Source organism: Perissodus microlepis, chromosome 13 (genome assembly GCF_051167445.1).
Source record: "Perissodus microlepis isolate ML-2025 ecotype Zambia chromosome 13, ASM5116744v1, whole genome shotgun sequence".
Classification (NCBI taxonomy): domain Eukaryota; kingdom Metazoa; phylum Chordata; class Actinopteri; order Cichliformes; family Cichlidae; genus Perissodus; species Perissodus microlepis.
The window spans coordinates 14,611,932-14,624,773 of record NC_140473.1 but is presented as its reverse complement, the minus strand read 5'-3'; the positions used below and the strand labels follow the sequence as shown (position 1 = coordinate 14,624,773).

Sequence of the window (12,842 nt, the reverse complement as noted above, 5' to 3'; positions counted from 1 at the left end):
CTCAGTGATCAGCTTCTGTTGCTAATTCAAAGTATTTTCTCTTGTTGTGCTTTAGAAAGACTCCTGTGGTTGAAAAGACGGCCCTTGTTAAATGGCAGGTAATGCATGTTACGATTTTCCATAAGTTGTTTGTGCTCACAGATTGTTTTGGGCAGACATCCATTGCCAATGTTGAAGGAGCAGCCAACAAAGTTGAATAAATGGCATTGATGTAATCCACTTTATTCTGAATTGACTTGTTTCTAAGTTGTATTTTTTTTTCTTGTCTGTCCTTTAGAAGGGGGAGATAAGTAACTTTGAGTACTTGATGCATTTGAATACGATCGCTGGGAGGACATACAATGACTTGATGCAGTATCCGGTTTTCCCCTGGATCATTGCTGACTACAAGTCAGAGGTAAACCTTACACATGACATCTCTGTCTTAAATATTGTCTCAAACTGTAGTTTTTCAAGGGTCCACAACCAAAAGCTAACGGGTCTGCAGAAGGATTTGCTCTAAATTGTAACAATTTACTCTATCAATCAAAAGTGCATCAATGAAGATGGGGATTGTTAATTCTAATTTTAAAAAAGCATTTTGTGTCCATTTTTATCCTTCACTACTGCAACATGTCACATCAGGTGTCACTCATTTCTCTCAGGGTGAAACAAACCCTTCCTGCTGCTCTGTAGCTTGGCTTAGCAAGCTATCCGGTGAGCCTGGAGAAATATTTCAGTCCAAGTAATACCAAGTCCAGCTAAATTGGTCCAATAAATGTAAAGAGATCCTTGGAGGGAGGTGGGGACAAAGACATGTGTCAAATGTATGATTTATCTGTGTCCTTCACAGATTCTTGATTTGTCAAATCCTGCAACGTTCCGGGATTTGTCCAAGCCGATGGGAGCTCAAACAGAGAAAAGGAAACAGATGTTTATCCAGAGATACGAAGAAGTTGAAGGCAAAGAGAGTGAAGGTATCCATTTGGCTCAATTTTATTTACTTGTACTGCTTTATTCATGTCACTGTTAGTATCTTTAAAGTGATTTTCTCTGACAGACCTGACAGCACAATGCCACTATTGTACCCACTACTCCTCGGCCATTATTGTGGCATCCTTCCTTGTCAGGATGGAGCCATTTTCCCACACCTTCCAGGCGCTACAGGTGAGTCCAATAACAGAAATTTAACAAAATACTATTTGCATGTAGGAAAAAGTAGACCTTGTTACTGACATGTCTGTAAAAGTGGTTTAGATTAAAGATGATGACACACAAAGTATAAAATTCAAGACTTTTCATTTGGCAGTCACATTTTTGCCAGTTAGGCATCATAACTTCACATTATTATTAAAGTCCAGAATTTGACCAATTGGAGCAACTCTAGCAGCAAAAAGAAATATTAACCATTTTGCAGAGGTTCATGTCATTGCTGTGGAGTGCTGTGGCTCATAAGACTGAAAACATGCAAAATTTGTTGTGGTTGATAAGGTTACAGCATAAATGAGATCATTAAAGAAGTTTTGTCTTAATTTGTCAGATGAAATGACGGGGAAAGTTGTGTTCAGTATGTTTTAGTAACCCACAGGGCTTTCTGCAAATCCTGTGCTTTCGATGCCCACTGGCATTCATCACATTGTCATTTTTATTTATTTTTATTTTTTTATGTAATCTTGCTATTAATATGAAACTAATGTGAGCTATTTTCAGCTGTCCAGATCCCATTTTAATGCTGTTTTTGGTACAAAAACAGATTATAAGGACATTTTAATATATATGCAAATAATTACACATAGCGTCCAAAAGAAGCTAGTGGAAATAGCCACAGATGTTACCAATTTACAACACAGTATCCAGTTGATTATAATGAAAAGGCATGCATATTTGATAGTCAGAATAAAACAATAAAGATGTTGAATTAGGAGGCCTTTTTGTCTTCTGAAGCACATAATGGGTGTGTAGTAATATCCATAACTGGATTTACATCTCTAACCCAGTTTACCAGTATATATGCTATTTTCATTCATTGAGGTAATTGTTTTACTCTAAATTACATTCACTCTCATGAGATTCGCATCACAGATGATGGAATTTTACAGAAAGATGAAAAGCTTTCTTCTAATGGTAGCAAATATTCTGTGCTTACATAATACAATAAAGAACATAAAATATGATTCTCTGCACTGTATCAGGCAGACTGCTTTATTAATATGCCCAAAGAAAAGTTTATCTCAGTGATGTTCTGCGGGTCTGACAGTGTTTTGTCTGCTCTCCTCACAGGGAGGGTTTGATATCCCAGAGCGGATGTTTTACAGTATAAAGAAAGAGTGGGAGTCTGCCTCAAGAGACAACATGGGGGACGTCAGAGAGCTGATCCCGGAGTTCTTCTACCTGCCGGACTTCCTGATCAACTCCAACCAAATCCAGCTAGGTCAGCTTTTTGAATCCTCTGTGTACCTAATGTTCGTAAATGAAAACAAAAGAATGTAAAGTGATTATTTCAGACTTCCCTACCCTGTCTCTTGTTTTTTTGTTTTGTTTGTTTTGTTTCTGCGAGGTCAGAATGTATACTGTATTTTGTACTGTATGTCCTCAGTCATATATGCTACATACAATCAGCAGTCACTTTATCAGGTGTACCTTGCTAGTAAAGGGTTGGACCTCTTTTGCCTTCTGTGCTGCCTTCATCATGGCTTACATTCAACAAGGTGCTGACCTTGTTGAAAACACCAAATATTGACATGAAGTTGCTGCACAATTCTTGGCTGCCCATCCTGTTCTGGTGACGTTTGACTACAGTCTGTGTGCCCACATACACCCAATTGCTATCATGTCATTGGCTTTTTGGATATTTGCATTAATAAGCAGTTGAACAGGTATATCTAATGAAATGGCCAGTGTATTTTCATCATGTTGGTGATTAAGCAATGATTCAAATGATTCAAATTAAAACTTTTTATTTTTATGAGAGGAACTCCATGTGGAGTAGATGTCCTGATTGGATTCTGAAGCACTCTACGTTAATTTGCATATGAGTGATCAACGATATTGCAGAATTTGCTATAACTATTCTTCTAAGCTTCTGGATAATAAGCTGCATAAGTGATAACAGATATGAAGCATCCAAAGAAATGGTGTGAAATTTAATCAAATCATTTCTTTATAATTCTTTTGTTGCTTAACTGATGAACTAATTAGCTTAATTTGAATGAAAGATGATACAGTAGAAACTGCACATGTATCCCACAGACTGACTGATTAGGTTTTGCATACATTTGTTCATGGTAATGAGGGCGCATATAACAGATCACACCACAGTGGTTTGCTGGAGTGTTTGTTGGCCATCAATGAAGGTGTGGCACAGAATAATAAGCTATATTAATCTCTGGCCTGTTTCTATTACAGTAATGTCGTTGGTCTTTCTTTATTTGGCAATAAAAATATATAGTATGCCACATGAGGGTACCACTTTTTTCCCTTTCTTTTTTTTAATCAGAAAGGCCTTAAAAACATTTGCAAAGCCAATTTGATTGTATATTATGTTTCTTGGCACATTTTCGCCAGTTGGTGTCAGTCAGTGTAATTGCATGAAGCCGTTGGCAATATTGTGAATGGCATTATTCAAGTGTTAATGCATGTATATGTGTGTCTCTGCACACAAATGACACGCAAACAAAAACAGTATTCACTAATTAAAACACTGCTTCACCCATGTCACCAGTGGCTCCTCTTGATTTCTTTTTCCTACACAGTTCACGTAGTCAATAATGCATATGTGTGTCTTTTTAGGCTGTATGGAAGATGGCACAGCTCTGGGAGATGTCGAGCTACCTCCATGGGCAAAAGGTGACCCCCAGGAGTTCATTAGAATCCATCGAGAGGTCAGTGACACCTAGACTTTCCCCTCCAAACCGCTAGCCTGGCCTGTTGTGTACTCTGACTTATTTACCCACAACACCTAATAATGATAGTCATTACCGGCTGATGTATACAGAAGATTCACTGTATTAAGTATCTCCACACATACATTCACTACATGTGTGGCACTGTAATAGTGTAGGTTGCAGTTTGTTGTTCATATCACAGATGTTGGTCAGTTCAGTAAATTCTCAGAAGGCAGTTTTGTCTCGCTGAGTTTGGTTCAGTTATGTTCTTGTGGTACTAACTGTTAGTCAAGTATAATGACCAGTTGTTTTCCTATACAGAAGATGCATAAAAAGGCATTTATCTGAAGGTTAGATGACAGACAATACAGGACAACAAGCCTATTTAACAGGATTCGGGGAACACATACGACTCTCTCTTTTTCATAATGTCATTATTTCTGCCAGTTGTTGATTGGTTGAATATTCTCACTATCTTCCTTCTTCTTCTTCTTCTTCTTTTTTTTTTCCCAGCTTACCCTCATCTATCCCTCTGTGGGGTTATTGTACCCGTCTGTTCATTTTCTTTCTGTTTCTACATGATGACCCTCCCTTTTTCCATTCCTGGGGCATATGTGATGGTTATCACTCTGTAATCTACTGAACTACTCTTATTGCCTACCATTCTCATAAAATTAGTGACTTTAGAAGATTTTTTTTTCTTCCACAGACAAATTAACTCAGGACAATATATCCTTGTTATGATACTTTTTTCTTTTTTTTCCACCTTTCTGTTCATCCAGGACGTGTTTATTAAAATGTGGCGCTAGGATATAGCTGGTCATAATGCCCACTTTTCCTCATTAACTCTTCAAAACCAATCTCTGGCTAATTCAACCCAAATCATTCTTTAATTGTAACATGAAGATATGCTCATAACACAGCTGTTCGGTCTCTTGCTGTCCTGGACTTCTAAATTGACTTTTGGAAGGAATTGTAGGGTACCTTAATAATTTGATTGGCTGTACAGTCTTAGAAGTTTTGTGCATTGGTGTCATATTAGCAGTTTGACTGATGGTTTGGGGACCACAATAATAACGAGTGCTAAACACTGCTGTTTTTTTGGGGGTTTTTTTTGTTTTTGTTTTTAAAGACTGTTGTATGCATGTTTTAATAGCTTTATAATATTATTTGACTAGATGGCTTTAGTTTGTGCAACAATCTCCTGCTCTGTTTGCTTTAGGCACTGGAAAGTGACTATGTGAGCGCCAACCTACACCTGTGGATCGATCTGATTTTTGGATATCGGCAACAAGGTCAAGCTGCAATAGAAAGCGTGAACACGTTCCACCCTTACTTCTACCCCCAGAAACGCTGGCAGGACACTAAAGACCCTGTCATCAAGAGCACAATCTTGGGATATGTCAGCAACTTTGGACAAGTTCCCAAACAGGTTTTAAAAAAAAATTATGATAATAATAATGTGACGATGAATTAGTGTAATTGGAGTATATTTACTGTATTATGTATTTCCCATAGCTCTTCATCAAGCCCCATCCGCCTCGCAGTGGCTCTAAGAAAGAAGGGTCATCAACACATCAGCCAACTCCATTTTATTTCAAACTGGATAAGCTAAAGACCCCTGCACAACCATTCAGAGGTATAACTAAACACAAAGATGTTCAGAGAATATGAAACATATCTTAGAGGATTTCTGGCTTCCTGCCCCTCAAAAGCTTTTTTTCCCCCTTCTTTGCTTTTCCTTTCTTTTCTTTCTTCCTTTGTAAAAAGGAAAAAAATCTTTATTGTAAGCTGCTTTGTTGCTACAGGCCTTGGTTTCATATTTGGTGTAATTGCGGCAAAACTGTCAAACTATTCTAGCCTTCAAACTATGGTATAAGATAAAAACAAATCTTAATACAGCCTCATGAATGATACACATTAAACACTTACTGCTATTTTATGCTGAGTAAACTAAATTGAATCAATTATAGTAATCTTCGTTGTTTTGCATTGTTCCACCTTTATTTTATTCCCTACTATTTGATGTTGGTTATTATACACCGGATGTGCCCAAATCTTAAGGGAATCATTGAAATGGAGTGAGAATGCCCATAGATTAATTTACACTACAGAAAGATAGAAGCTATCTGTTAGAGCTACAATATGGAGATGACTCTGCTGCTGAGCCCTACTTAATAATCGGAATATCCCTATAGGCCCACTGAGGGATAGGAGATGAATCTGCGAATGCTCAGGGAGAGATTCCTGCATATTACATTTCATATTAAATCTTAGAGTGTCTGATCTGATCAATAAGCAGATAGAGATGAATAGGACGAGGAACACTAAGAACGAATGCAGACAGAGCTTCTTTCTGGGGATTATAGAAGCAGAACTGGCAATCGGATGTAATGATTTTGCCTCTTCCTGCATGAATAGGTCAGTTACAAGCGCAATCACTGCCTTACCCCCAGATGCAGGTGCCCCGTAGGACCAAGCCTCAGCTCGTAACCATGAGGATGGCTGTTTTAATTGCCCAGTTTTTCTGTTCTCTCTTTAATGAAACACTTTACAAGTTTACTGAGATACGAAACTCTTTAATATGATGTTTTTGAAGAGCTATTATCTTTATTACAGGTAAACGTAATATAGAAAAGAGTCATCTTCTTTACTTTCTTTCTTTTTTTTTTTTTTTTTTTTTTTTCTTTTTCTTTTTCTTTTTTAAGACTATAACATTTTTGTGTTGGGTTTGACAAGTTATATATACTGTTCTAAATATTACTGTAGAGCTGTCAAGAGGCCCGGTAGGTCAGATACTGTGCTTGGAAAAAGAGGTCTTGGTTCTGGAGAAAAACCAGCTCCTCCTGTCACCGCTACTGTGCTGCTTCTTCAGCTGGGGATTTCCTGACAACAGTTGTGCCTTTGGAAACCATGCCACAGAAAAGGTATTATGTAATGTCAATGCATTTTACACATTTCCATAACTACTGAACTTCAAATCAAAATTGGAAGGAAGTGAGTGCAAATTAGGCAGAGACCTGTTATGCTAAGTAATTAACAGTGTCATTAATTTACCCTAAGTTTTTTTTTTTAAAAATCTGCTGAGCGCACACACTACTGTATTATGCGAGTCTGCTGGTTTCTTCACAACTTAAATTGTTTTGATTTGTCATACCTGCCAATTCCATCCCCTTGATTTGTGCCAGGGGTCTCCAACTCTAGTTCTTCAGAGCTACTGTCCTGCAGCTTTAGATACATCCCTACTCCAACACAGCTGAATCCGATTCTTGAATTACCTGTTCAGCATGCCATCAAGTTTACTACCACTTTTATGTGTTATGATTGTCATGGTTTTTATATTTAATACGTGCCGGGTCCTTTCTCTTTTCCCTCTCCCATCTCCTTTTTTCCTATGTTATTTTGTCAAACACCTTGGTTTTGTGTGCTTTATAAATAGAGTTTATTATTATTATTATTATTATTATTATTATTATTATTATTATTATTATTATTATTATTATTATCATTAAGTTTGGTAAAGGCCTAGTAACAAGCCATTCATTTGATTTTGGTGTGTTGGAGCATGGATGCACCTTAAAGCTGCAGGACTACAATTGTATTCTTTTGAGCAAGTTAAAGTGTGTTTAATGTTAATAATTTTTTAGTTGATGCTCATTAAACTTGAGCTCAGATTTTATCATAACATAGTGTAATTCTAAACACTTTATGTATGTCGACTTCTAGACATTTGCAGTGTGTGAGAGTTTAAGTGATTGGGGAGACATATTGTGCGCCGCATGTCCCAATGTGACCACCGTCATCACTGCAGGAACCAGCACTGTCGTTTGTGTGTGGGATGTGGCAGTCACTAAGGATAAACTCACTCACATGAAACTCAGACAGGTTCGTCTGTCCAAATGTTTGTATGCTCTTGAAATGTAACAGTATTGTTGACAACTTATTTGCGCACACACATGCACTAATACTGACCCCACTGTCCTTCACAGCCGTTATATGGTCATACGGATGCAGTGGTGTGTCTCGCTGTGTCTGAGGTCCACAGCATAATAGTGAGCGGCTCTCATGACCTCACCTGTATCCTGTGGGACTTGGAAGAGCTAAGTTATATCACTCAGTTAGCAGGACACACAACCATCGTCTCTGCACTGGCTATCAATGATCTAACTGTAAGTCCACCTTCTGGGTCCCCTTCTTTCTACTGCTCTGTCTCTCCTTCTCTTTTCCTCCTGTCCTTTGAATTTTTTGGCTCACTGTCGTCACGTTGTTCCTCTTCACTCATCTCGCAGCATGAGGAAGGGAGGGTTCTCACTGTTAACAGCATGAATATCCTGTTTGTGTGTGATCTTCTCCTTTTGTTCCCTCTTTCTGTCTGTATGTCTGCACACCTGAACGTCAACACTATGTTAATATGTCCAAGGGAGAGATTGTGTCATGTGCTGGACCGCAACTCTACCTGTGGACCATGAAGGGCCAGCTGTTGACCTGCACTGACACTTCCTGTGGGCCTCAGTCAAACATCCTGTGCATCAGCTTTACACAGAGACACGAGTGGGATTCCAGGAATGTCATCATCACAGGCTGTGAGGATGGCATTATACGGGTGAGTTTTGTTTTTGTTTTTTCATGCAGGTAAATAACATAATGGTTGTGTGTATGATGTAGAATGTTTTTTGTTGTTGTTGTTGTTGTTGTTAATGTTATCACTTTTCTCTATAGCTCCTAATAGATCAGTGGGAGTGTTTCTGTACAGTATTCAACTGTGGCAGTCATTACTTTGGTATTAGCCTTGCTGGTACCAGCTTGGGTGTCCATCAAAGTATTAATAACAGTATATGAGTTGTGTGCAGTGTGTGACTGTTTTTTGCTTAAGATTAATATAAGCATGTGTTGCCTTTCTGCAATCAAAGCTGCAAACAGTAAATTGTGCTTCACTTTGGAGTGGGTGCCCATGCCACGTGGACAGCACGCACACATAAACAGTATTATTACGTTGTGTGTGTGTGTGCGTATGTGCATGCATGTTGGTGCATATATGAGTGTGTTTGTTATTATCTTGAATTATATTTATGATTTTGTTACTCGTTATGTGTCTCTCATACAGATATGGCGGGCAGAGTACACCAGAACACAATTACCTGGCCCTCCAGAAGAGCCTGTGTCCCCAGGGCAAGACCAAACAGAGAGAGACGGTAATGTTACTGGCAGAACGATGGGATATACATGCAGGTGTTGTGTTCATAATAAAATGAATAAGAGTGGTCGACAATAACAAAACTGTGAAACCAACTGAAAAGCAACTGCACACAAAGACCATCATTTATAGTGTTTAAAAAAAAGAAAATAAAAAAAAGAAGACTAAGAAAGAACCATTGCTATCTAATTAGATAAATTCTTAAGTGAGATGATTATTTTTAACCGCTCATCTCAGAGCTAGACAGTGTGGTTTCCAGATGAGAGCTTGTAATGTTCATCCTATCCCTCACTAGCATTAGGGCTAGCAGGAATTATGTTGTTATAAAGTTATTAAACATAGAGGCAGTAAACACTGATGAGTAATTTTGCTGACGTGTGTGAGCGTGTATAATTTAGAAAGCAATAATACCCAGATCCAATTTGGCATACGTTGGTTACAGCCTCGCGTCACCTCATAGGAGTATTATGCTTTCCAATTACATTGAGACAAGTTTTTACGTAACACTGAAGCATTTATATTTGAGGGCTTTTTCTCCCTTTTGCAGCCTGCTGGCTGCAGATGGACACACGCTTAATACACTCTGAAATTTTTTTTTTTTGGTTTTTGGGGTGGGGAGGACCACTGAGGTTCTGATTTCAGGCGGGGTGGACAACTGCCCTGTAATTCACTATTAAGTAGATGCTAATGTATTCTCATGAATCCACAGTGAGCAACGCCAGCCAGGCTAAAGGCTGGGAGAGACATCTGGTGTTACATCAAGAGCTGAACAGAAGTCAAGCTGTGTCACAGCGGCGCTACAAAAATAATCCAGCCATCACAGCGCTGGCTATGTCCAGGTACAGTAAATAAAAAGCACCCACTCATAGGAATGCCAGCTGGGGTTTAGTTTCTGTTTATTACTGTACTTTAAACTTTATTCATCTCTGTGTTCGAAGAAAAATAGTATGAGTTTATATTTAATTATATGCAGTATTTGAAAGCTTCTAATTCTCTTTGTATGTATATCACTGCATGCTTTACAGCACAACACTGCATTTCCCTTGCTGTATTCTTTGCAGGACTCATGCTACTCTGTTGGCAGGCGATGCCTGGGGCCAAGTTTTCACCTGGACGTGTGAGTGAAAACACAATTTCTGCACGCCCTTTATCCTCCCAGAGAGACTCTGATGGGAAATTCATTAGTATCTCAGGTCTGACTGCAGCTGAGCAGCAGAAGTGCTGTATGTCAGGTGTGTGTGTGTGTGTGTGTGTGTGTGTATTTTCTCAGAAAACAGTGTTACAACATTTGATGCATTTAGACGAAACATGACTTTTACCTTCTACACAAATATTTAATTTTGTATTTTTCTGTGTGTAAATGCAGAATTTCAGTATATTTGAATAAAATTATTGATAGACACTTGCCAAAACCTTTTTCTGCTGGTCTCCTTGATTTTTGACTGAATTCTGTGTTGGATTTAATTTAATTTAATTCGAGTTAAACCAGAAGGACTCTGGCTAAATTTTTCCAGAGTTGGTGGAAGGATTCGGATGAGAGTAACACTCATACAGTCATTTAAATGGACCCTTACTACTTTAGCAGAGCTTTCTAGGGCCCACAGCAGAAGCCTGTGGTTAAAATGGGCACTGCTAAACTGAACATGAGAAGGAGTGTGTGAATGATGACCAGGGGCATGCACGCTTCATAAACTGTTCCTGAGAAATGCAGCTTTTTCACTTAAACATTTCTGAGAAAAACTGCAAGTCAAGCAAACACTGTTGTGAAGAGACAAATAAGTCAGCGTTTAATCATGTAAGCGTTGTAATGTTTTGGTCTGGTAAATGTTTGTGGCAAGAAAAATTCAGGCTGTTTAGTTTGATGTGAATAGTTTGCTGGCTTTACTATTTTGAGTTTCACAATGTGCTTTCATTTTGCTTTGTAATACGGTATTTATGAGGGTTTTTTTGGACAGCCCTTTTTGTACCACTTAAATTTTGCACCGCCTTAAATTTTCTGTGATCATATTATGTCTATAATGGGTGATTTTAAGTGTGTGTGTGTGTGTGTGTGTGTGTGTGTGTGTGTGTCTTTATCCCCAAAGATATTAGACACCAAATAAACAGAGTATCTGACAAATTTCACAAGATGTGGTATGAAACTCGTCCCAACTTGCAGATGAAAAGTGTAATAGTAACACTTACATTATCACACTTGCACTCCACTGAATAAGTGGGCATGTTAGGCTGTTGATTGTGGAGGATTGTTTGCTTTCTGTCTCCTACTTGCTCTCTCGTGCACATGTGCCACTCCTCTCTATCATAAAGGAAGAGGTCTCTCTCTTTAACCTTTGTGTGTGTGGCTAATTGTGCTAAGTGGAGTAGCTTAATAGAGTGGAAAATAGTCCTCATAATTTTCCCAGAGAGCTAGCAGTGACCTTCTCTAAAGACAACGGCTATCTCCATTCTCTCTACATCGCTGGTTTTATGATATGAAATGTCAAACCATTGGGTTCCTCAGAATAATTAAATCAAATAAATTATTGCACCTAGGCAGAACCATCTTGTAGCCTAACCCAATTATAATGCACTGTAAAGCTAATTATTAACCATGATTACAATTAGTCTAATTTGAATAAATGTAGTCATTAGTGGGTTCATTCTAGTCAGTGAGTATGAACTGTGGGGGATGATGGTCTCTCTCAATCTCTCCCACTCACCAAGGGAAAGGTGTGGATTTGCATCATTCTCTTCCTCCATCTTCATCCCATTTTTCACACAGTGACCTTCACAAAATGGCCTGCACCCTTCACCTTTCCTGAGCTTTATGTCTGCTGCTTCTAAGATTTATATTTGCTATTTATGCTTGTGCCACAGTGAGTACACTTTGAAATTAGAGGCACTCTGTGCTGTTTCTATTCTTTCTACTATTTTATTAGGAATCATGCATGTTTATTGTTGATGGATGAGAAGATTTATACGTATATTAGATTGTTAGCTTAGCAGTCTGAAGGTGGCAAAGTATTGGATCCATTACACCAGTTTATTAAATGTTTCATCTTATCCATACTATTGTGTTAATATAGACCAAAATGTCCTCAGAGACATGATAGCGTCACGCAGTCAGCTGCACATCCACGATCAGAATCTCCGGTTTCACCACATGCCCAAAGTGCACTGTTGGGTTGAACTCGATTTGATGATTTGATCTTTGTACCATGTTGGAAGCAGCTATCAGAAGATGGGTACGCTGTGATCATAAAGACATTGGCATGCTCAGCAACAACACAAGAAAATATCTTCCATGCCGTTACACCAGCAGCAGCAAACTCGAATCATTGATCCAAGACAGGATGAAGACATGCTTTCGTCTTTTTTGCACCAAATTCTGAGTCTTCTATCTAAATGTTGCAGGCCAAATTGAGACTCATGAGACCAGGCAACTTTCTTCAAATCTTCTGTTGTGCAATTTTGGTTAGCCCCTATGAATTGCAGCCTCAGTTTCCTGTTCATAGCCAACAGGAGTGGCTGCTTCAGCATTCAGAAACGCTTTTCTCTGCACCTTAGTGTGAAGCAGTCTGTCTGTTCTCCAACCTCAACAAGGCATTTTGACCACAAGAAGTGCTGTTCACCTTTTTTTTTTTTTTCCCTCTCTTAGCCGTTCTCTGTAAACCCTAGAGACAGTTGAATGGTTTCAATCTTGTGTAACTTTCATCATTAGATGCAGAAAGGACATTTCCCAACTTTGAAAGATTATCAAACATTCCTGTTATGTTTGTATAGGTGTCTAAAATTTCCAGATTCAT

The 12,842-nt window shown here is 38.5% G+C and overlaps 1 protein-coding gene across 3 annotated transcripts in view; it reads left to right on the top strand.

The window, feature by feature from the left end:
• wdfy4 (WDFY family member 4) overlaps window positions 1-12,782 on the top strand; it is a 41,822-nt gene extending 29,040 nt beyond the window's left edge. For all 3 annotated transcript variants that reach the window (XM_084947962.1, XM_084947963.1, XM_084947961.1), the window contains 15 exons: window positions 56-98; window positions 278-397; window positions 833-956; window positions 1,040-1,146; window positions 2,260-2,410; window positions 3,769-3,860; window positions 5,086-5,295; window positions 5,382-5,502; window positions 6,633-6,790; window positions 7,590-7,748; window positions 7,853-8,032; window positions 8,284-8,466; window positions 8,968-9,055; window positions 9,767-9,896; window positions 10,119-12,782. In XM_084947962.1, the coding sequence (XP_084804088.1) occupies window positions 56-98; window positions 278-397; window positions 833-956; window positions 1,040-1,146; window positions 2,260-2,410; window positions 3,769-3,860; window positions 5,086-5,295; window positions 5,382-5,502; window positions 6,633-6,790; window positions 7,590-7,748; window positions 7,853-8,032; window positions 8,284-8,466; window positions 8,968-9,055; window positions 9,767-9,896; window positions 10,119-10,182 (1,930 nt within the window). In that variant the 3' untranslated portion in view covers window positions 10,183-12,782. The remainder of the gene's footprint in view (window positions 1-55; window positions 99-277; window positions 398-832; window positions 957-1,039; window positions 1,147-2,259; window positions 2,411-3,768; window positions 3,861-5,085; window positions 5,296-5,381; window positions 5,503-6,632; window positions 6,791-7,589; window positions 7,749-7,852; window positions 8,033-8,283; window positions 8,467-8,967; window positions 9,056-9,766; window positions 9,897-10,118) is intronic.
• The last annotated feature ends 60 nt before the right edge of the window (window positions 12,783-12,842 follow it).